At 40.4% G+C, this 24,534-nt stretch overlaps 1 protein-coding gene across 3 annotated transcripts in view; it reads right to left on the bottom strand.

The window, feature by feature from the left end:
* The window catches only part of ptprfa (protein tyrosine phosphatase receptor type Fa), a 374,997-nt gene that overhangs the window by 254,833 nt on the left and 95,630 nt on the right, over positions 1-24,534 (bottom strand). For all 3 annotated transcript variants that reach the window (XM_030726596.1, XM_030726597.1, XM_030726598.1), the window contains one exon: positions 6,686-6,858. In XM_030726596.1, coding sequence (XP_030582456.1) covers positions 6,686-6,779 — 94 coding nt within the window. In that variant the 5' untranslated portion in view covers positions 6,780-6,858. The remainder of the gene's footprint in view (positions 1-6,685; positions 6,859-24,534) is intronic.

The following is a 24,534-nucleotide window of genomic DNA, read 5'->3' as shown; positions in this document are numbered from 1 at the left end:
ATGGTGTTCATTTGTAAATGCTATGTCCTATTTATACTAAAACAGAGTATAAAGCAGGGTATGGCCTGGATGTGATTAAGACACCACATTGCCATAATGGCTTCAAAAAGATGGTAATGTCCAAAGATCTGTAGTCAGGGCTTCAAAATAGGACTTTAAAGAAGACATAAAAAATATTTTTTACAGAGTATATGAATGGACAGAGGTTGTCACTGTTTGCAGGGGTTTAATAAATACATGCAGATGGTATGTAATGGTACACATACTATGGACTGAATGGGTTTTTTTTTATGGACTTTAACATTGTGTTTCTGTCTTTAACCCATCATTTTTCTCATAAAGCTCAGGGTGTTGCTCCATCAGTAACCGTAATGATACCGTGTCATTCATTCAACTGTGGCCTACAAGTGCACCCTAAAATAACTGTATGACATTCCTGCTGATGTGAAACAAAATACCGTAAATTTGTTAGCAGACAAGATTGTGAGTTTCTCTATTAAGAGTGCCTGCTGAGTCCAGCAGAATGTAAAATGACTTCTGTGTATTTCAGTGGTAATTTTGGGGAATTAAAGGGTTTCCATTTCTGACACAAACTCCATGAATCAGGTTTAAATGGTTTTAGTATGGTTTCATTAAAAATCAGAGAAAATCTCAATTCTTTGTGAGCAATTAATGATTCTCATTTTCTCCGGAGTGCTCACAGTGGAAGGTAATTACTGACACAGCTCATTGATGAATTCCTATCTGCAAATTATAAAGGGAAATTATAAAATGTGCTCTTGCAGCCATAAAGCAAATAGCCCTGATAATGAACCTGTTGACGAGAAACAGCCCTCCATGGAGCTCCTCCTCTACCTCTGAGGCCTCTGAGGAGACAGCCTACCCCTGCTGGGCCTAAATGTAGACCATGTCTCCTGATATACACCAACACAGTGTTTGCACTGCTGGAAGAGCTGCAAGTACATCTGCTGGTTGTTTCACACACAAAGAAGGTGATTTGTTAGAGCAAGCTTTGAAATGATGAGATTTGTCAGTTGGATGTGTTGGAATCTGCTGTTCTGACAAGACTGTGGTTGAGCTTTATGGCCTGGCTTGACTCTGTCATACAGTGACTGTAAAATGACACATGTAGAATTATTGTGTACTCTCATCCATCCATCCATCCATCCTTCCTCTTCCACTTATCCTGTTCAGGGTCGTTGGGGGGGGGACGACGACAAGTGTATAGATCGCCAGCCTGTCGCGGGGCTAACACAGAGAGACAGACAACCATTTACACTCACATTCACACCTAAGTTAGAATCACCAGTTAACCTAACCCCAGTAACTGCAGTCTTTGGACTGTGGGAGGAAGCCGGAGTACCCGGAGGAAACCCACGCGGACACAGGGAGAACATGCAAACTCCACACAGAAGGGCCCGAGCCGAGGCAGATTCGAGCTACAGTGCTAACCACCTTTCAGAAAAGGGTTAAATTGTTTTCAATAAAAGTACACATTGAGAGTCTCTGACTGGCCATGACTGATGACATCATATAGCTAGAATAATACAACAAAAACAGAAAAACTTCAGTATAAGATGACTCAATCCACAATACCAATACTGATGTCATTAATATGTTGCTGTGTGGTTTGGATTCCTTCCAAAAATATTTAGTCAAATGGCATGACATTATTTACTCATTTATTTAAAGGCAGTAGTAGTTTGACAAGTTGTGTTTAAAAAGAATGTTACCAAAACTGCTTGTAATAATTCTGATTACAGCTAAAGTGCTTTAGATATCGTGGGTAAGAGAGAATGAAGTTCCTGTGTTTTTTTTTGCAGTGTATTAGCTCCACTCTGCAGTAATATTAATAGGAAAAACATAAAAAGGTCAACATTACTAGAATCATTTCATTTGCGGCGGGGTCATGGCGGGGTTTGGAGACTAAAAAATGATCTTCTGCGCTGACCAGACTCCAGTTAATTCGATAATGGTTTTGCTGTTCTTCCATTAGAATCCCATTGAACCCAGTCATACATGCGTAATCAGCACAACACTGAATCTGAGAAGGACAAAGGGTGTAGAGGTGAAAGGTTGAGTAGGAGCATTAGGAAAATTGAATTCTGTATTAGTCCAGTCATAAAGGGAAATGAGGCTGACATTATTTGCAGCTAACAGCATCAGAAAAATTATTCATTTGTAAAAAGTCTAAAAGGCTTAAAATACATTGGACACCATTGGACAGCAAGTTGTACAGACTATTGCTTTGAGATCTTCATCCCTCTACAAATGAATATGACTAAGATATGTTTCATTGTATGTAGGGCTGCAACGATTCATCGATTAACTCGATTCTAAAAATTTATCGACACAAATTTACTGTGTCAACGCTTCGTTTAAACTCTGCAGCACTCAGCTGTCTCGGTGTAAGCGGCGCTCCTCACTAGCATTAGCAGCATTAGTGCTGACGTTTTTTTGTAGGTTTATTGGGGGCTGGCAAACCAACATAGAACTGCATTACCGCCACCTACTGGACTGGAGTGTGAATCACTCACGTATACACAAGCACACATTCTAAAAAGCTCTTCGTCGCTGCGATGGATTTCATTTAACACAGAGTGGATCATCTAGAGTTGCCACCTGTCTCGTAAAATACAGAACCCCGTATGTTACGGGACTCCGTGGAATACGGCTCCGTAACATGCCGTGTTCCGTACTTTACGGGACGGGTGGCAACTGTCGCTGACATGCATCAGCTGCTATTTTTGTCTTTACTTCAGCTGTAGCTACCAGAACTGGTTTGCTAGCGAGCGCGGGCCATTAGCACTAGCGATGGTTCGGTACCGGAAGGCCCGCCCCCCAGGACCGAGGGGCTCCTTCAAAATATTTTTTATACTTTAATCCCTTATTAGTGACTAAATATAGACCTGCAGTAGAAACGTATTTTCGAGAATGCTTGTGAATACAAAGCATTACACCATTACTCACACATGCGCCATGGCTCCCGCAGCCACTAGTTTTTCAAAACACTCATAGCAGGCAGCGGTTTTAGCTGCGCAAGCGCAAAGAGGCGAAGCTGTGACGGTGAGCTCAAGTAGTGAAAAAGGAAACGTTTTTCCAGCGTCCAAAACAGCAGCTTTTTCTTTAAGTAACCACCATTAAATCTGTGAAACAGCTGGAGGTCCTTCATCAAGCACCTGATCAGCAAGTGTTAAGGTGAAGAAAAGAGAACGTTGTAGCTGCTCCATTCACCACTGTTTGTTCACATGGCGAGAAACTGCATTACGGAAGTTAAAATATGCAGATAAACTGTTAATAAAAAAAGTATTTCTTATCCGATTACTCGATTAATCGCTGGAATAATCGATAGAATACTCGATTACTAAAATAATCGTTTTATGCAGCCCTAATTGTATGGTTCTGGGTGACTGGGGACAGTATGCAACAAAGAGGATGTTACACAGTACAGAACAGAACCCAGTAAAATGAGAGAATGACTGTAAGACAAGATGGGGAGAAGGAAGTGGGACTTTCTGTGCATGCTCTGCATGTTTGTACAGTGTTTCCCACACAAATAGATTGTATCTGTGGTGACAGTAAGGCAGGGGTGTGTGCAAAAGGAGGTATACCCATGCTTCTTTAAAGGGGCAAATTTTCAAAATTTTTGCTCACAGGGGCTTTATTATATTGATAGGTAGATAGGAGAGAGAGGGAGCATAATCCAGGCTTTGCCTTGCAAACTGAAGTGTGTTGCGGTGAGCAATGATGTGATTTGGAGCTGTATAAATAAAACTGGGTTTGTAAAGACACATTTAAACTCTGTACAGTTGCCAAACCTATAATGCATAAATAAGATCTTAAAAACAAACAGTGCTAAGCATTCAATTTTGTATGTCCGTTACATCTATAGGTTTAATCACTTCCACTGGCCACAAATATGCAGACATTTATTAGTAAATGTAACAGTGCAGCAAAAAATATATATATATATATGTTTATGTGTATTTGTAAAAGTTTTATAAGGTCTGAATACTTTCACCAATCTGAGAGAGACTAACTCTCCTTTATTTTTGTTTTTCTTTTTATTTGGCCTCAGGTAGAGTCAAGCTGGTTGACATTTAACCCACAATAGTCCTGTGAGGAATGGTGTTTGTTAAAAGCAGCTGAAAAGAGAACTGTATGCTGCATGGAACTGCAAGGCAAACTCCAGAGTAAGGTCAGGGTTTAGGGCTGGATTTTTGCTCTGTGGAGGCCACAGTTATGTTTTCATTCTGTTTTGTTTATATGTTTTTTTTTTTTTTTAGATAGATTACACAAAAACCACTCATCTGGATTTCAGAAAACTTGTTGTAGAAATGGAGCATGGGCAAAGAAAGAAGCCATTACATTTTGGTGCACTTCTGGGTGCCTTTCTTTACAACTGCACCTTCTACCATGACCACTGTTCTATTTTGCACTTTGAGTGTCTTTACAGTGAATTTTAACATTACTGGGAAATTAAATCTTTTCTCAATTTGTGGGTTGACAGTGTTGCTTCATCACTCTTATGGTAAATGGACTGGTACTCAAACAACACCTTTGTACTCAGTTTCTACTCACCCAGTCTCTCACACACACACTTACGTATTACCTATGCCTAAGCACTTCTAGCATTCACACACACTTGCACTCCAATGGATGCATCAGGTTTCAAATCTTGCCCAAGGATACTTTAGACTGGACGAGTCAGGGATTGAGCTACCTATCTTCCGACTAATAGACAACCCATCTACCACCTACCACCTGAGCCACAGCCTGCCCCATCCATCTGTTTTCTCAATAGCTTATCCAGTTGAGGGTTGCGGAGGTCCTGAAGCCAGTATCAAAGCTGAATCAAAGCGTGGAAGATGGGGTGACTGTGGCTCAGGAGGTAGAGCAGGTCATCTACTAATTGCAAGGCTGGTGGTTCCATCCCTGGCTGCTCCAGTCTGTATGTCACAGTATCCTTGGGCAAGACACTGAACCCCGATTTGCTCCAGATGCGTTCATCGGAGTGTGATTGTGTGTGAATGTTAGACAGAAAGCACTTAGGTGTAGAAAGTGCTTGTATGAATGTGTGTGTGATTGGGTGAATGAGACATACTGTACAAAGCACTTTGAGTGCTCATGTAGAGTAGAAAAGTGCTATATAAGAACCAGTCCATTTACCATTTCAGGGAAACAATAGGGTAATAAGGAGCTTTTGTGAGTGAATATCACACCCGTGGAATCGCTCAGATTAACACAAATGTGAATCTTTTGGACAATCCAAACTAATGCAAAATAAAGGAGAGCTCAGTATAATTTTCAGATGGAAATTACATACTTTCCATAATACTGAGTCCTCACTGCAGCAGTCTGGGTTACAGTCCATTCCAAGATATTTGCTGTGTCTTTCCCGTCATCACTTTCCTGTCTAATCTAAACTGTCAAATATTTTTTTAATCTACCTCCTGCCCATATACTGTATATAAAAGATGGTCACCAACTGGCTAGTGGAGCTGATTTGTGAAGGCTTTAGCTGACTGTACCAGTTTTCCCCTCATTTCTGACTCTTAGAATGACCATAATTAAAAAATAAAATAAAACTAGAAGCACCCAGAGAGCGCAAACCTCCGCCAAGGCCATAGGGTCACTGACGCATTAATACCTGTATCTAAATGCTGTGAAATAATCTTGCATCTTTCCCAGACGCTAGGATCATCTGAGCAGCCTTGTGTTTCGGAGTTAGAAGCTAAATTATTAAAATCCCCCTATCCCCCAATAGTGAAGAATCCTTAAAAAAATTCCTGGATCCAGATCGTGATCCGGATCACTGCCAAAATTTAATCACTTCTTCCTCTTGTCATTTCCAACCACTCCACAAAATTTCATCGAAATCCATTCATAGCTTTTGGAGTAATCATGCTGACAAACAAACAAACAAACAATAACCAACATGACCGAAAACATAACCTCCTTGGCGGAGGTAATAAAATAGAAATACGAACATCATCTTGAATACAGTAAGAATTAAAACTGAAGACTGAGACCATAAATTCATCAGGAAAGCTTTTACTGAGGTCACAGAGCGAGGAGGCGATTAAACAGAATGCATGTTTAAGGTTAATAAAGTTAATAAATTCTTTCACCCAGTCTTCCTTGTTTTCTGTCATATATAAACTATTTCAGTGGTGGACGCTCACATTAAAAATGACCAAAGTTTCAAATTAAATGAAATCAGCAAATGTACAAATAAGCCCTCTGAGCCAAAGGCACAGACTTCAGACTGCTCTAATGCTTCATTTCATTGATAGAGGGAGACGAGCTATAACAGTTTGCTGATTCATCCTCCTTGTGACAGAGGAAGAACTGGTGGGCTGCATGAAGGTTCAATATAAGATACGAGAATTAAATATGAAATGAACGGAATATACACTCTTTAAAAATGCCCTTCAGATGCAGAAAAAGGTATAGGATGTCGGTTTTCTCTACGATGCTTTCATAATATGAAATCACATATCAAAGCTGTTATATCAAAGCTTTTGAAAGAGCTTTTTTTCAACAGAGCAGCGATGCTGTATGTCAGTCACATAACACATTTCCATTTGAAAGCTGTCTGTGCACACTTCCTGTCAGCTAATGGATATTAGCTGTCAGTAAAACTGTGAACATGTGGGCAGAGCTATGAGCTATGCGGACTCACTCTCTGTGTGAGAAGGAAGCACCAGCCTGGCCAGCAGCAGGAGATGAAGAGCTGCCCCGGTGAGAGGTGACAGCCGTCTAAATCTAAGGTCCATGGTCTGACTGCTGGTGAACTCCTCTGGTGCTGATGCTGCTGTTAGATGGCTATGACCTCACAGGTTCATAGATGAACACCTGCAACGAGAGAGGAAAAACGGATGTCAAAGGCAGAAGTTCTGTACGGCGGGTATGTGTGTGTCATGTTCTTGTGGTTAATGTGCTTATGTTCTTTTTTTTAATACAACCCCAGCACACATGCAGGGCAGCTACGCCATTCTTAATGCTAATTAAACATCTGAAGGTAATGAAGTCTACCAGCTTTGTACGAAATTCAACTTTCCTGAAAATTCCCAAAACAAATGGCTGGAATATCTCTATTACACAACAGCACACCGCTTAATAATATCCTTAATTTAAATTAGTACCTTAAACTAAATTTATACTATTTTTAACCCCTAAAATGCTTCATTTGGTTGTATTGTGATCATCATAACATCAGTTATGATGTTTAGATTTTGATTCTGACATTAATGACTCCCAGTCAGCGTTCGCATTCAGGATGGTCATTCAAATGTTAATAAAACCAGTTAACTGTGTGTGGTGTATGGAGCATAGGAATGCAACAACCACTGAGAACAGATTGAGATGATTTGAACTTTGTGACATAGCACACTGTCCTATTGGAAGCAGTCATCAGAAGATGGGGACAGTGGCCATAAAAGGATAAACGGTTCGATTCAATTCAATTTTTTATATATTTATATAGTGCCAAATCACAACAGTCGCCTCAAGGCGCTTTGTATTGTAAGGCAAAGACCCTACAATAATTACAGAGAAAACCCAACAGTCAAAACGACCCCTATGAGCAGCATTTGGTGACAGTGGGAAGGAAAAACTCCCTGTTAACAGGAAGAAACATCCAGCAGAAGCAGGCTCAGGGAGGGGCAGTCATCTGCTGCGACCGGTCTGGGCTGAGGGGAACGATGCTAAACGATGCTCAAAGTGGCCCAGACTGTGCCAAGAAAATATCATCTCACACCTTTAGACCGCCACCACCAGCCTGAACCTTTGATAAGCAGGACATGCTTTTATGTTGTTTATACCAAATTCTGACCTTATCATTCAAATATTAAATCAGAAATCAAGACTGATCAGAACAGGCAGCATTATTCCAGCCCATGCAAATTGTATCCTCAGTTTCCTGTTCTTTGCTGATAGGAGAATCACCCAGTATGGTGTTCTACTGCTGTAGATCATCTCCATCGATGTTCGGCATGTTGTGCATACAGAAATGCTCTTCTGCATACCTCGGGTTGTAACGAGCGGTCATTTGATTTCCTGTTGCCTTCCTATCAGCTCAAAGCAGTCTGGCCAATCTCCTCTGACCTGCCACTCACTGATATTTCCTCTTTTTCGGGCCACTCTCTGTAAACCCAGAGATGGTTGTGCAGAATATTTCTGAAATAGTCAGACCAGCCTGTCTGGCACCAACAACCATCCCATGGACAAAGTCTCATTTTGAACTTCAGCAGGTTTTCTACACATGCCTGTATGCACTGGTTTGCTTCCATGTGATTGGCTAATAAGATATTTGCATTAATGAGTCATTAGGCAGGTGTCCTTAAAGTGGCTGGTGAGTGTATCTTTCTGCTGGTTATGCCTGCAGGGTGCATTTGGCATGGGACTGTGTGACTCACAGCAATAACAAGACAGAGAGCTTTGGTTTTAGAATTATATTATGTCTTCATTTTTTGGATCCAGCACAGCACTGTGATTCTTTTTCTTCCAGAGTTTGTCATGTGGGTAAGTTAACTGTACAGAGTAAAGTGAATTACGCAAGGCATAAAGTTACAAAGCATCCGCCAGCTGGTGATGGCAAAATAATGGCAGATGGTACAGTCATTTCCTGTGTGCTGGTAATTTAAGGAAAAAAAAAATAAAACTTTATATTGCTGGATCTATCAAGGACTGCACACATCCCATTAAAAATATAGAGGAATGCTCTATTTTTATGTTTGTAGAACAGATCTATACTCCACCTTCACAGTATTCTCACACCTGTTGACGCTACACATGCAGGTCCGGGGTTCTAGTTTAGCTGCTGTTGAGTTAATTGCAGATAGGGGACGAGTAAGGTGTCTGTGACACATGCTTGTTCAAAGTGCTGAAAACATCAATAAATCAGGCCTTAGACACATCTGACTCACACATATTGATATCATGAGTTAATCATAAACTCCAGCTAACAGGAAACACCAGCATGTGCTCTGGATTCAGTTCAGTGAGGGGTCAGCCACAGAGCCAATTTACCCCTTTCAGCCAGTATGTGACTCTGTAATCGGGGAGCAAGAACAACAAAAACATCCAGTTTTTCAGGCAAAGTATCCTTGGAGACACAGCCGAGAGCCGCTGAAATTCTGTCAAACATCTATCCGTTTATTGTTTACACGGGAGGCAACGTCATCCCTAAACAACAGAGAGAAACGAGATTCCATCCTCTGCCTTTGGAGCATTTTGACAACATTTACAAATCATGCATACATCTCAGGTCCAATTCCTCCAGCTGGCCATGGTTCAGGGCATTTCAGCAGGGTACTTAGCTGCACACCTGGCACTCTACTGCGTGTGGCGCGCCACATATGTGGAATTTCAAACTGTTCTAAGAACAAAGAGATGGTTCTCATACTCCATCATTCATTTTCCAAAATCTGCTACAATCAGTTGGCTTCCCAACAACAACAACAAAAAAAAAAGCATAAAATCTAAACATCAGTCCTACCACCTGCTGCCAACTCAGTAATCAACATATCAGGGGTCATTGCTCCCACCAGTGTGGTTGTACTATTAAACCACGAGGGCAGCAGCCTAAGCAGAGATGCCCAGACCTCCCTCTCCCCAGCTACTGCCTCCAGCTCCAGGGAAGACAGAGAAGTTCCCAAGCCACCAGAGAGACATAATCTCTCCAGCACAGCCTGATCTGCCCTGACATCTCCTTACACTTGGACATGCCTGAAATGTCTCACCTACTCACCTCGGAGGAGTCCAGGAGCATCCTAGGCAAATGCCCAAACCACCTCAACTGGCTCCTTTTTTATGTAGATGAGTGCAGCTCTGATCAGAGACCCTGAATGAGCGAGCCCCTCACCCTACCCAGACAGCCTTTGGAGGAAGCTTTTTGGTGTCATTTACATTGGTGATATTATTAACAGCTTGTGGTCATAGGTGGAAACAGGAGCACAGATCAATCAGTAAATCCACAGCTTCACTTTGAACTCTCTTTTTACTACAATCTACCACTCCGCTCATTCCCCATTCGTGAACAAGGCCCCCAGTTAGAACTATGTCCTCAGATTTGGAGGTGCCAATTCTCATCCCCACTACTTCAAACTCAGCCATAAACCACCCCAGCATGATGCTGAGGTCACTGCTCAACAAAACCAGAAGGACCACATCATTCACAAGCCTAGAAATTCTGTCCATAAAAGTTATGAACAGAACTGGTGACAAAGAGCAGCCCCGGGGGAGTCCAGTTCCCACTGGGAACAAGCTCATGTTGTCATGATCCCGGGGTTTGACCCAGCGTTTTTGACTTGAGTTTTTCCTTCACTTTGTTTCTTAGGTTGTTGTGGTTCATTTTTCACTTTTGTATTTCTGTATTATTTTTCTATGTTCTTATTTATCTGGAGTTTAGTTTTCTTTACCTGTCTCATGTTCCCCTTCCGTCGTGTCTGAGTGGCTCTATGTTTCCATTCCTTTGCGTTTGTGCTTCTCCATGTCCTGTCAAGTCTGTGTGTGTCATGGTTGGTCACTTCCTGTTTTATTTTGACAGTCCTGCATTCCCTGTGCTTTGTGTTTGATTTTGTGTTTGGGTCTACCCCTGCCAGCCACACAGCCTAACCGTGATGCATATAAGAGCTGAACTACATACTAATGGCCGTGTAAATTTTAACATGTGGCTGCATTTGTAAAGTAAGGACCTGCAGGCCTCACTTAAACTGCTCCACAAATTTAGAATTTCTACTCTTCCACTAGACAAAAGAAAGGGGACGGAAATGTCATAAAGATAAACGTCTCCCGATCCTGTCAGCCACAGACATATCACTTTTAAAATTATTAGTTTAACATCAAGTTGCTGCACTGAAATGTCAGGCTTCCATTTTTGTGGTTCTTGTCCATCAGACGCTAAATCAACACATTTTTATCCGCTGTCTCGGAGCTCTTGCACTTGTCTATCATCTGACCTATAACAATACACAGTAAACATTACTACAAGTAAAATAACTCACTTGGAGTATTTGGAGTTGGAGTTCAAATATATTGTTAAATATAATGAATAACAGCACTGGAAACGACCTCCTCCAGAATGCACACAGAACCACACCTCTCAACATGGCTTTTACTGCAGCACTGCTGTATTTGAGTGGATACATTTAAGCTATTTGCATAATAATAAACTGGCTACTATGTTTGTACATACATGGTCTAGTTGCACTGTTAGCTAGTCTGTGTGATGCACCAGTACAGACATGTTAATACTGATAATCTCAAACAAGCTTTGCTGGGTCAAACTACGACCCATAAAGTAGCACCTAGTACTTTACACAGTACTTTAGCAGATAAAATGATTTATTTAGTCCAACCCCTGCAATTATAAATAAACTCTCCACAGGTGAACCTGACTGCTGTGTTGCAGTCTTGCACAACACACAATAGCTTGTTTGTTAACATGTTTCTTGTGGTTTCCAGTGATTCCACAAGGGTACGGAAATGCATTCAGGTGGAACACAAGTACAACCCCATCTTTCCAGCTTCTCTGCACGTCAAAAATCAAACATGAGCCGAGACAGAACAGCAAGGTCAGGCATTAAAATGTATGCCTCAGAGAGAGGGGAGAGGGGGGAGTGGTCCAATTGTAGTTTCCTCTGATTCTCCTCATTTCTTGAATAATAAAGTGGAACATCAGTGTCTCTATCCATGCAGATACACACAGTACTCCGTTTGTCAAAACTACTTGACGGCTAAAAACTTTTTTTGGAGGAAAGAAAAAACACAATTCATGAAAGCTTTGATAGTTTCCCATCAGTGTGAGTGAAAAAAAACACTTTCACTGTTTACTGTAAGAGTTGAACAATTACAGAAAGTCTCAGAGAAACAATTCACAGAAAGTTTGGAGACAATTTCAAATATCTTTGACGCGTCATTAAGTGTGCTGTGACAGGAAGGTAGGGAGGAGACTAAGTGCTGGATCTTCAGTGTTTTCCTAGAGCAGCGGCATTTCTTCATATCATTACAACTGTCTGCCAATAGCACTGTAGAGACAGCTGCAGCACTTTTATGTGAACTCAGCCATCTCACAAATCACAACACGTCCACTCTGCAACAACTCGCGCCACAGCTCACCAATCAGAGCGACTCCTCAAAGCTGCATTGTTCCTGACTGCTTTACTTTCCAACATTTTAGTACATCTGTAACAGGACGTCAAAACAAGGAAGAAGGTTTTTTTTTTATTATTACAATACCAATGACATATATTAGGGCAACTCCATGCTGTGCCTCACAGGAAGCAGGCTCTTGGTTTAAAGTTCCTGGTTGACCCGTTTTGTGGGTCATCCATATTTCCAATGTGCCTGTATGGATTTTCTTACACTATGCAGGTTTCTATTCAGCGGTTTATCGCCCGGCACTGCGCCATGCTGAGGTCGTCTTGCACCAGGCTGAGAATTTCATTGGTTCGCTATCGGAACTGTTCGATCACTGCAATTAGCAAGCAGGCGCGCACCCCACACATGCCACCCCGTCACCGATACCAAACTGATCTTTTCTTCTTTTTTTTTTCAGTAGCACACGTGTGTTAACACCCTAACACACCCCCTAACCCCCTAACCCCCTAACACCCCCCCTAACGCATATGCGCTGGGCTGAAATTTTTTTCTGGCTAGAACCCTGACTAAGATTTTCTTCCACAGTCCAAAATTACACGTTTGGTTAAGTGTTGATTCTAAATTAGCCACAGAGTTCTTGCAGCCCTGTGATGGACTGGCAGCAGGTCCAGGGTAGTTCCTCACCCAAAGCCAGCATGGGGTAGTTCTCAGCTCCCCCACCCCCCGGATTGTATAAGTGGTTAAGAAAATGATAGATTGCTGTATGGAATATCTATTTTCTATAAGATAGTGTAATGTGTATGTTTCATTTAATAACAGGCACATGGTTGGTTCTGTGGTAATATGACAAACACACAGGAAGTTGGAGAAGCTTTGCAAGCTGGGTTTATCATCCAGTGTTTGTATCCATTTGCATAACTTTCAGACTACACACAGAGTAGGATTATGGGAGTTTGACCAATGCAGAGTGTATTGTTTACACAGTAATATGCATAGGCTCGGCCTTAAAATGCATTTAAATCAATTCTTCACAGTAGGGTGTTTTTATATTTTACTGCTGAAGGACACAAGGCTTTTGTTGTCTTTATGTATATTTGGTCTTATACAAAGTATGCTTAAATAAACTGGACCCAATAAAGACTTTTTTCATGCATTGATATTTGTGAAGTGTGTGTGTGTGTGGTTAAGTTATGAATTACTGAGCATTTCACAGAACTATATTTCTAGCGCCATCACAAATCTCAAGAAAAAAAACATAAAGCAATGAATAACCTGAGATTTAAAGAGTTTGCACTCTGCATTTGTCTGCTGTCAGTGAATAGACTGCATTTCCTATACAGCAGAGCAGCCTTAAAGAACCTTTATATTATTTATGTACAGTCTTCTACAATCTAAAATATTGTGTCCAACTCATTTCTGAACTAACAAACTGTCCATAAGGCTTTAGAGGTTGTATACCCATTTCATTTGATTTCATACCACTCAAAAAGGCTTAAACTTTTGGTACTGGTACTGTATATTAGCCCCACTGGATTTCTCATTTTGACACTGAAAGTTATGCTTCATCTGATTTCAATAAGGTTTCTCAGTTTTGTCCAGTTTAAAATAAAAATAATCTTAATTCTGGTTTGTGCAACAGCAGAATGTGGGTGCTTGTAGCTGGGATTAAGCTGTCCACATACACAAGCATTATATTACAGTACCAGTCAAAGGTTTGGACACACCCATTCATATGAATGAGTAAGTGTCCAAAGGATTTTTTTTAGGTCTTGACTATATTATATAGTCAAGACCTAAAAAAAAAATCTGGTGCATTTCTAAGCTGTTTGGGTCACAGTTCAGCTGTCCTGGTTCACTCACACTACTCTGAAGTTCTAACAGTTCTCTGTCCACAACAGTCTCAGCAGTGACCAGCAATTAAACACAACACAGTAAAAATATTCCACAGTGGAGAGTCTCTGGGCCAGGAGTAATGACCAAAAACTGAACTAAAACGACAGCAAATATGGGACTTGGGCACACACATCACTCCAAATAAAGTACTGTGTTCTTCTGTAACGAGTATACCATAATACAGCTTTTAACTCAGGTAAGGAACTCAGAAAAAAAAGAGCCAGTGTCCATATATTTACATATGAAGTATGTTTCCTGGGCATTCAAAAGCAAAGTTTTGAGGTCTTAATTAATGTTAAGTCCCATGAATGTTTGCTTTTTTGCTATAAATATAAAGTTTATGACTGACCGTTGCTTTCTTCATTAATTGGCCAGGCAAAAGTATTGGTGCATGCATTATCTATAAAGTGACATTGACAGTTTTGTTTTTTTTTCAGTTTATCACATCTTAATGATGGATCAGGAGAAAACACTCCTTATATCTTACCCCTTATATTAAAGAGAGTATCACAAAGAATAAGGTGGAGATATGGTTGAGGCCAAAATATTTTTATTGTGTTTTTATTTATATATGCTGCAAGTGTTTGCATTTTAAGTTATTACTTTTGGCATCTCTCTTGTAATAGAGATTTGAATCTCAATGGAACTTTAGGTTTAAAAAAAAAAAAAAAAATCAATGAAAAAATCAATAGTGGGTAAAAAAAACTTTTTAAAATTCATATTAATACTCGGGAAAGAACCAAAGAATGGCGGTAGAGCCAAGTCTGCGACCTCACTTGTTTGTTTTCTTTTACAGTGGTAAGAGTTGCTTCATGTATGTACTCTATTAAAGCTGAAACTCCAAATGATAAGCCTGTTTAATGCCAATAGCAAAAAGAAAAAAAAAAAAATCTATGAAGTGACACAAAAACAAGCTAAGACATCCCAAAGAATTCAGTGTGATTGTATGTATGTAGCAGAGAGATGATTCACTGTTTCTGAGCGATGCCAAATTCCAAACGACCATTAGCAGAAATATTTGTTTTACAGGGAGTGCTGGAGGGCTGCATTACTTTCATATTTCTAATTCATTGTGAACACTGCAGGAGTGCTGAGGTAGGGTATAGTACCAGCCAGATCTACTGCCCATCTGTTCCACAAATCTGACTGAAAACACCACCTGGGTTAGAAAAAGGCAGAACCAAAGGATTGCACAGAATCGTGAGATATGGATTTCATGCAACAGCAAGTACAAAAGGTCAAAAATATAGACCATCTTGGGGGAAAGACTTTTCTGATTGTGGCAGGTATTCTTGTTAGAGAGCCCAGGATAGGTGATGTTTGGTTGTGTTTCTTTGCACAAGTTAAAAGTCAGAATCACTGGAGCCTTAAATAAAGATACAGACGCTGAAGTTAATGTAATGCGCTGTGTGGGGTGCCTAGATGATGCAGGTGAGAAAAATAATTAGTCCCACTCAAATCCAAGTAGGCAACAGTGCCTGATGATTATTAATGGGTACACTGTGGTTATGTACATAATTGTTTTTTGAAGGAAGAACGTGCAGGAACACAAATGGAATTGCAAAAGAGCTCACCATCTCTCCTGGCTCCTTCATTATGGATCAGCTTCAGATCACCGAGCTCTGTTAAACGGTTTTAATCTCATCTAAAAGCCTGTTTATTAACCTGGTTATTGTCAAAGATGTTATTTTACTCACATCTATTTTTTTCCATCAAATTTAACATTTAATATATGTTGTTATTAACATGTGGACCAGCCCTGCAGAGGTGCTGGTCAATTCACATGATGGTTGGGAATCCAGTCGGCCACCATCTCTGGTTGTGTTATCAGGTACTTTTCCTCTCCTCCATCGACAAGTGCATGGGCCTTGGCCTGACTGTGTAAACCGCTCTGAGATTAAATGTTGTTATTCAGTATTTTAAAAATAAAATTGAACTGAGACCTGCAATCTTTGGCATTCCAAGAGTCACTGGACAGCTTCCCTTCAACAATAACTCGAGTACTCAACTACATTTTAGGCCAGGACTACTTGGAGCTACCTTTTGGCTGCCTGTATAACAGACAGATTATGCAGATGGTATTGTACTAGTACTCTACCTATTTCTGGCTTAGCTGTGGAGGTGGTGCATACCATGGACGGTTTAATTAAGAAAACCCATCCTCTTGGCCTGTCAGCCAACTATTGTACTCTCAGATGCTCACTAAATGTCACCGGTGGCCAGAACATAGCCCCATCCCCTTACATTGTTGCCAACAGGCTGCCTGATGTCCAAATGCGCATGCTTACTGTGTGTTTGAACTTCATTAGTTCTCCAACCAACATGTGTTGGGTGCTATGTGCAGCAGCTCCCAGTATAAACCAAGTGGGAAGTACTAAGGTAACTATGTGTTAGGTAACATTAATATATCACATATCAACTCCAAAAAAATGAGCTTTTCTGCAGGAGACAGACATGTTCCCCTTACTGGAAATTCTCTTTTTTCCGTCTAGGTAATGGTGCTGAAGGCAAGACACACTTGTACACCAATCAGACGTCAGTAAACACAGCGTAAGTCTCTGGACTCTCAAATGTTTTTGCCTTCTACTTTTCAAAGAGTACCGAGCATCATCGGGAACACATTTAATAAAAATGTTGATTGCATCTATACTGAAGTCATCTCATCAAGCTGTCACTCAGGGTTGTGGCAATCCAGTTAATTTAAGAGAGTGCAATCACTCAAAGTGGTTGTGACATTCCATATTTACATGAACCCCAGTCAGTTTTTAATTGATCATATTTACTTGTAAAGGTGTCAAATAGGACAGCTCATTACAGTAACCCACTTAAAACAGGAGCAACTGTCGACTGCTCCCTTGTCACAAGGGGTTGCCACAGCAGATAGTTCCTCATGTTTGATTTGGCAGAGTTTTGCGCCGGATGCCCTTCCTGCAGCTAGAATCAAAACAGCAACCTGTTACTTGCTAAGCCAGTGTGTTAATCACTAAACTATGGAGGAATTAACTGTAAGACACTTACATTAAACAACACATGAATGTTTAACATAACTAATCTCTATTCAAAACAAACCATGTCACTCAAAGTTTTAAATTCCTATTGATGAAGGGTCAAATTATTTGATTACATTGTGTATAGTATTTGTTGAATGGATACCACAGAACATATTAAAGGGATTTACAACCAAGTTTGGTAACCTATTTTGCTCATTATTAGCTAGTGATATGAGAAAATTATGGACACAAAAAATGGAAAACTATTTCTTGGAAAAATGTTGAATTTTGCTCAGGTCTATTGGACATTTTTAAGCATCCCCCAGGTGATCCAGAACCCACACTCGGACAAGCACACCTGGTGAGATCTAACAGAGGAGGTCGCAATGTGCTGTATAGGCATGAGGATGCTCCTCAATCACAACGTGAGCCAATGGTTTACTGGCAGCCTCATATTCCCCAGACAGGCAGCCACATACAGGGGCCATGTATCCCCTTCATCAAGAAGAGAGCAGTGGCATCTATCACCATCAGGCCTGTCAGAGGAGAGCAGCGGGGTGGCACAGAGTCAGCCTGCCACAGACAGCTATATGGAACAGCAACCAAACAAGATCAAGCTACATTCCCAGCATGTCCTTAAATATATAGTGGTGATATACACTACAGTATATGGGGTAGTTCTTACGAGTGGCTGTAGCACAGGAACTAGAGCAGGTAACCTACTAATCAGAAGGTTGGTGGTTTGATTTCTGGTTGCATGCCAAAGTATCCTTGGGCAAGACACTGAACCCCAAGTTGCTTGGAGTGTGAATGTTAGAAAGCCCTTAGGTGTTGAAAAAAGTGCTTGCGGGTGAATGAGACATGTTGTATAAAGTGCTTTGAGCGCTCGAGTAGAAAAATGCTTTGTAAGAACCAATCCATTCATATTTAAAGGAGATTCTACAAAGGGATGCACAACAACGCATGTTCATTCATAATTAGAAAAAAGGCTCGAATTAAAAAGCTCAATCTGATTTAAATCTATTGCAGCTCTATGAAATGGGTTATTTCATTTTTTTTTATGATACGTTTGTAATAGTAAGTCCTAGATGTAAGCGCTCAGCTTTTCAGAGCAAGCAGCTGTGAAAAAATGAAAGTCTGCTGCTTGGAGTTCATGTCTACCAAACCCATCAAAGGAGATGGTTGTGCAACAACAGGAAGAAAGGCTGTAACTACAACCTGCTTTTCTCGTGTTATTTTGGAAACTTGGAAAGTTTGCTATAGATAGCATTTGTAGAAAATATGAGTAATAAAGTTCTGTTAAAATTTATTTCAAAATCCCTTTAAAATCTTGATCACTGAGTGGATCCTTCTATACTTAAAGCAGCTTCACATGAAGTGAAACTGAAAATGTTTGCATATTTGATAAAGTATTGACCAAAGACTGATATCATGGCTTATATCAACATTTAAAACCCTCATATATGGAGCACATAACCTAAAACTAAATCAATCATTTCCTTGTTTGTTCATCTATGTTCACACAGTGTTGTTCTGAAATAACTTGTAAGTGGGTCAAATACAAACAAATCCATAACAGTTCATTTTCCATTGAGGACCTACACCTCTTTTCCTGATTTTCTCTCATATATTGTTACAATGCAGATGCAGGTCTTGAACGTGACCACAGTCAGTACATGTGCACATATGCAAGTAACCCCTGTGAGTCAAAGGTGCAGGCTTCAGGTTGTTCCCTCTAGGCTCTGCATAATGTCACAAACAGGGTATATCCTTAATAAGATCAACTCAGGGAAGCAGCACTGCCTGTGGGCACAGAAGCCCCACCCACCTGCTGTACAACCTCTCTGTTTATGAGTGGTAGCAATCAGAAGCAAGCTTCAGACAGAGGATGAAAAGAGGCGCATAAAGGGCCAGTATAAGATAACTACACCTGTGAATCATACAATCATGTCCAGGAGACGGTCAGGTCCATAGCCTTAAAAATAACTGTTGAGTCTGAGTTTACAGAGCTGCTAATACAAAGTCTAAGAAGGTTCTTTCACTAAATAAAGCAGCCAACGTATCAGTGGGCTGCTGGACTCATCACCACATGTTTTACTGTGCAGCTCCTTTTCACTGGTACTTTCACACAGCCAGTCAATACAGGACACCAAACAGCAGAGGACACAACTGAACTGTGTACTGACAGTAGAATAGGCCCCTCAATGCGGTAAAGCGTGCTGGAAGGCATGATAGCAGAGCCCGCCACCTGTAACCTTCTAACCTCAAAGGGGATCTAATCCAATTTTAATGCACCTCTAATACTTTCACCAAGCAGAGCCAACAGAAGGAAGATTCCTCAAAGGCTTAAAGGCTTGTGATAAAGAAACAGCCCCCTTTCCTCGGGTGAGCTGGCTAGTGTCACACAACCAGATGGAGATTAAAACAAGACAAACTCATTCATTTTATTCATAATGGTGACGATGTCAATGAAACGTCAAGCAACGGGCCGTGTAAAAAGAAAAATACTGATTATAAATCTTTCATGACTTTTCTTTTGCAGAACAAAAGCAGATTTTATGAGAGATCTGAAAAAGCAAGTTTCAATACTTGATGAGACATTGTTTAAAGTGATGCATCTATCCACTTTAATTCTAAATATGTTAATTACCAAAAGCTTCAGGTGTTTATTTTACACAAGAAAATAGAAAAGAGGAGTCAGTGAGCTGAAAGTTTCTTATCTCTGGTTGAGATGAAAGTGAGTTCAAAATGAAGTTTGAAGTAATTTAATAAAGAGAAACCAAATAAAAGTTCAGGGGCAGTCTGGACTTCCTAAATCTCTTTAGGACCCTTCCTCCCACTGTCCTGGCAGACAAAGTAAAATCAAGACAAAAAGTCTTTAAATGAACTTCACAGCTGAGTTTTTGATCTGGGGAGAAAGAGGGCAGCAGCAGTGCTATCATTGTTCATAGTTTGGCTGTGTTCCTGTCAACTAAATAAAGTTACAAACATTTTGTTAGTTAGGCTTGAGAAATACTTGTAAGTTAAGCATAAATTCATGTGAACTTCATCCATCCAGATATCCACCCATTTTCTTCCACTTATCCAGGTCTGCGTTACAGAGATATCTCTGCAGTACATCCTGGGTAAAGCACCTCCCAAAGCACCGCCCACAGGACACCATGAGGGATTCAATCACATGTCTTTGCCAAGTCCACGAAGCACATGCAGCCTGGTTGTGCAAACTTGCACGCAGCCTCAAGGATCCCAGAGAAGGTAAAGAGCTGGTCCAATGTTCCATGATTGCATTGTTTCTCGTGAATCCAAGGTTTGATGTGCAGACTCTCCTGTCCTGGCTGTAAAATTCACAAACTGAAGGGTATATAATATATACAGCAAAAAAAGAAAATAATAATGAGTCTTTTCACTGGTTGCCTTCCTCTCTATCAATGCAGCAGTGGATAAAAACACAGTGTACAAATGGACTAGAATAGGTGAACTGATCCATTAAGAAAAATCTACTATGCAGGAGTAATGAAAGGCCATGACAGACCAGAATTACTGCTTCTCCATTTATGTCATCCCGTCATGTCCTTTTGAACACAAGCAGCAGCTAATATGATCTAATCCTGCAGAAAATCCCACCTGCATGAAGATTAGAGGTTTCAATTTTTACTGAAGCTTTAACTGAACGCTGTTGATTCCTGTTCATTGCAGTTAGGAAAGTTGCTTTACTTGGTCACATAAACAGAATTATCAGGGCCCTTTGAAACTAAAAAATCCATTTAAGTGGTTCTAAAAACATCCCGATTAAAGTTCTGAAATGTGGATGAATGATAAATCACATTTCTGGTTTATGTGGCTTCTTCACTGCGGTGTGTAAGGGTGCTGTAAATGCACAAATCCCTGGTTTGGTACTGATATTAGAATCTAGCCATCAAATTACTGCTGCTTTGATACTTCCACTGAATCCATGAAGTTATCAGAACTGACAGACGTGAAGGAAAGGACAGATCAGCAATTAGAGAGAAAAGGAAAGGGCCACAGAGAGAGAGAGAGCAGCTCCTGAATGGCTTTATTGTGCACTGCTGATAAGCTCATCTCTACAACCTATAAAAGTATTCGGCTATTATGTTGAGGTCTAAATCCCCTCACCTTAGTTTACCATTAAAAGCTTTCCTTTCCTGTCTCTGAGTTGGGCCTTTCTCAGCTTAAAGTACAAAGTCCATGGAGATAACGGCTGCAGTAAGTCAGACAGGATGGAGGGACGCAGTGCTGGGTGTGGGGGTTCATCCTGAGCTTCCAACACCAGAAGTTGGACTAAACAAAACCAAACTAAGCAGCAGTGCTGCCCGGTACCTACTCAGTCTGCTCAATCATGAATCACGAGATTGAGGTCTCCATTAACCCAGATCATATGAGTCCTCTGACTAGCTGCTGCTGCTAAGAATAAAAGGCAAGTGAGTGAGAGCAGACAACCTTACTGAGACGTGATTTGGCTGAACCTGGTCACTGACTTCACTGTGTTCGTTATGTGGTTGATTTTATGCACATATGCACACATACAGACTCACATTACTGAGTGACACAGACATGCAACTGAACAACTTATTAATCCTATAAGCAAAAAATTTTTTTAAATCTTATGTGTGCAAAGCCAAATTATCTTGAAGATAAATCACCTGAGTTTAGGTCAACTGTTCCACAACTCTGAGGTTAAAATGAAAAATCTTGCCCTCTTTGGTTTTCTATGCTCCTCTTTTTTCCTCTTCGGTTTCCCCATAGCCAGCTGCAGCAGGTAGCTGCCCCTCACTGAGCTCGGTCCTGCTGAAAGCCTCTTCCTGTTAACAATTCTTGTCAAGTGCTTACTCATATGTGATGAGCTAATCATTTTGATTCTCTCTTTAATATTGGAGGGTTTTTACCTTAGATAAAGTGCCTTCAGTCAACTGTTGTTCTGGTGCTTCATAAATAAAACAATTTAATTTGGATGAATTATGAAACAGAGGCACCTGGTGGGCTTTGTTCTCATCAAGTCAGTCTATGGCAATACAAAATCACGAATATGACGCGTTGACATTAAAATTCCACGTTCCAATTTTGTAGTCGACGTCATCGATTATGCCGACGACTCGTTGCAGCCCTAATTAGCTTCATAAATGTCGGTGTGCTGGTCCAGCTGTTTGAGGCTGTTCAGCTGTTCTGTAAAAAATAAAAATCATATGTCTACAGATCAGTCCTTTCCTTTCTTAAATATACTTCCTCTGGCCTGTAGTGTTATTTGTCCATCCAGTTTGTCTTAGTGTGAGTTTCTGAGTGCTGCAGACAGAGGTGTATATCATATTACTACTCGAACACCTTGAATTCACCCAATAGTCCCCTGTGTTATCCTCATATGCGTGCAACTTAGCATCACACAGACTAAAGGGTTAAAGACCATTTAATATCCAACCTAACCGAGTTGGACATTTGAGTTTTCACATGCACTCTCACCGGGAGAAAACAGCCATTGTAATGTGTTTATTCACATCTAATGTGCAAAGTGTGATGAGCCTACAGTTAAAACCCAACCTGCAGTATCGCCTCTCATCCTTCTCCCCAGCGAGCAGTCTCACAGTGCTCCTCTGCAGACACTGATTAGTCCACCTCATCCCTCTGGAGACCGCGAGATCCTATATAGGCTATTTGTCGACAGGGTTATTCACTTACTGATGGCCCAGACAGCTGGCAGGAAGAAAGACTGTCTGTCAGCTGGCAGCCGCAGCACAGAGATGAGAAGCAACCTTCAGAGAGCTTTGATACATTAATGCAGTGAGATGAAATGCTGCACTCATCAGTTACCAATCATTTCAATCCTCTCATTAATCTACACGTCTGATCCCAACATCCTAATCAATTATAGTGACAAACAGTCACCTCTACTCACTGATGTGTTTTTGCAGTAATTATGCAACATGATCAAAACAAATTAAACATGCAGTGTAGTTTTGTAAATACTAATTGCCATGTATTTTTTAATTCAATAATTAAACAGAAGTTTCTGTGCAAAGTTTCTACGGGCTTTATAATGATTTTTTTTTTCTTTTTTGCAATGAAAGTTTCCCTTAATGCTTCCATTAGTACTTGGATCCCCCTGACGCATCCATTGGAGCCAGCTGATGAGGCAACCTGGGGTTCACTCGACCCCCTTAGCTTCCAAGATCAGGGAAGTATGGCCATAATAAATTATTATTTCACAAAAACTGGGACATAGAATTCTTGTACCTCAAAGCAGGACACATTTTTTCCCCCAGATGATATAATTCAAAATGCACTAAAAGGCAACAACACCACAAACATGGTCAAAAAATTGAGTTTATTTGCTCAGATTAGCTGACACCTATTCCAGACAAGCACTGGCTACAGTTTTGTGCATGTCAGCACATCTGTAATTCACAGCAGCCATCCCCCTAACTAAGTCTTAAAGTAAAATTCAACTGAGGCTAAAAGCTTTTTTCTTGTATCAGGCTGTAATTATTAAATCATCAATAAAGTTGAACATTTTTAACATGCAAGTCTTTTGGGATCAACTCTCTTTTGGAGCCAGCCTCAAGCAGCCATTAGAGGAACTGGATTTTTTGGTACTTGAGTGTTGGCTTTGTTTTTCAGCTTAAATACTGAATCAGTTCTGGACTGCTGGCAAACTCAACGGGAAAGTCAAACAATGGACAGATGCTCCATTTTATAAAGGAAGGAAGGAAAGCTAGCAAGTACTGTAACTGACGGGAAACACAGGTACACTCATAAGTAGGTAAACAGACACTGACAAGGTCTGAGGGAGTGACTAGAGTACATATATACATGTGATGAGCTGATATGAAGGCTAAACAATGAGAAACATAAGGAAGGAGTGCTCACCACATGTATTATATGATTTGTTGCAAGAAAAAAGGCAGCAGATCAATCACATAACATAGAATGTAATCTGAGAATATAATCTGGCAGAAAATATTTTCCCTTGGAGCATTATTGAAGTTTAATTTTATGAAAACTTTAGTTTTAGAAAACAGGATTTAAAACTAGACCATTTAAGCTTTTTCCTATTTACCAAGATGCATTTATTTTAACTAGCTCATGCCTCCAAAACTGGGCAACTCACACAAAAACAAACATACAGTGCTACAGACCAGAGAAAAAAATGTGCATGTGATTTTGCCCTTATTCCCACTGCTGCTGTCCAAGAAGTTAAGTGACAGGCAGTGATGGTGTTTTTTTTGTTTTTTTTTCTCTACATCTTTTCAAATAATTTGTTTCATTAATCTTGTAGTTTTTTCTCCCATGACTCTGCTGGTATGAGATGGTCACCAACAAATTGTAACTAAGTCTGTAAGAACATATCATTCTGAAAAGAGTACGGAAGAACAAACAGTACAACATCAGTCAATTTCCTGTGTTTCTTGAAGATGGAAAGAGATGGCTTGGGTGAATAATTTATGTCCATCTAAAAGCCATCTCTCAGACAATTACTGCCAGAGCAGCCCATTTTCCTCAAGGGCCAGTGTGCTGTGAACCCTAAATCTCTACAGTC

The sequence above is a fragment of the Archocentrus centrarchus genome, chromosome 4 (assembly GCF_007364275.1).
Source record: "Archocentrus centrarchus isolate MPI-CPG fArcCen1 chromosome 4, fArcCen1, whole genome shotgun sequence".
Taxonomy (NCBI): domain Eukaryota; kingdom Metazoa; phylum Chordata; class Actinopteri; order Cichliformes; family Cichlidae; genus Archocentrus; species Archocentrus centrarchus.
Note: the sequence above shows the minus strand (reverse complement) of the source record. Positions and strands in the feature narration are given on the sequence as shown.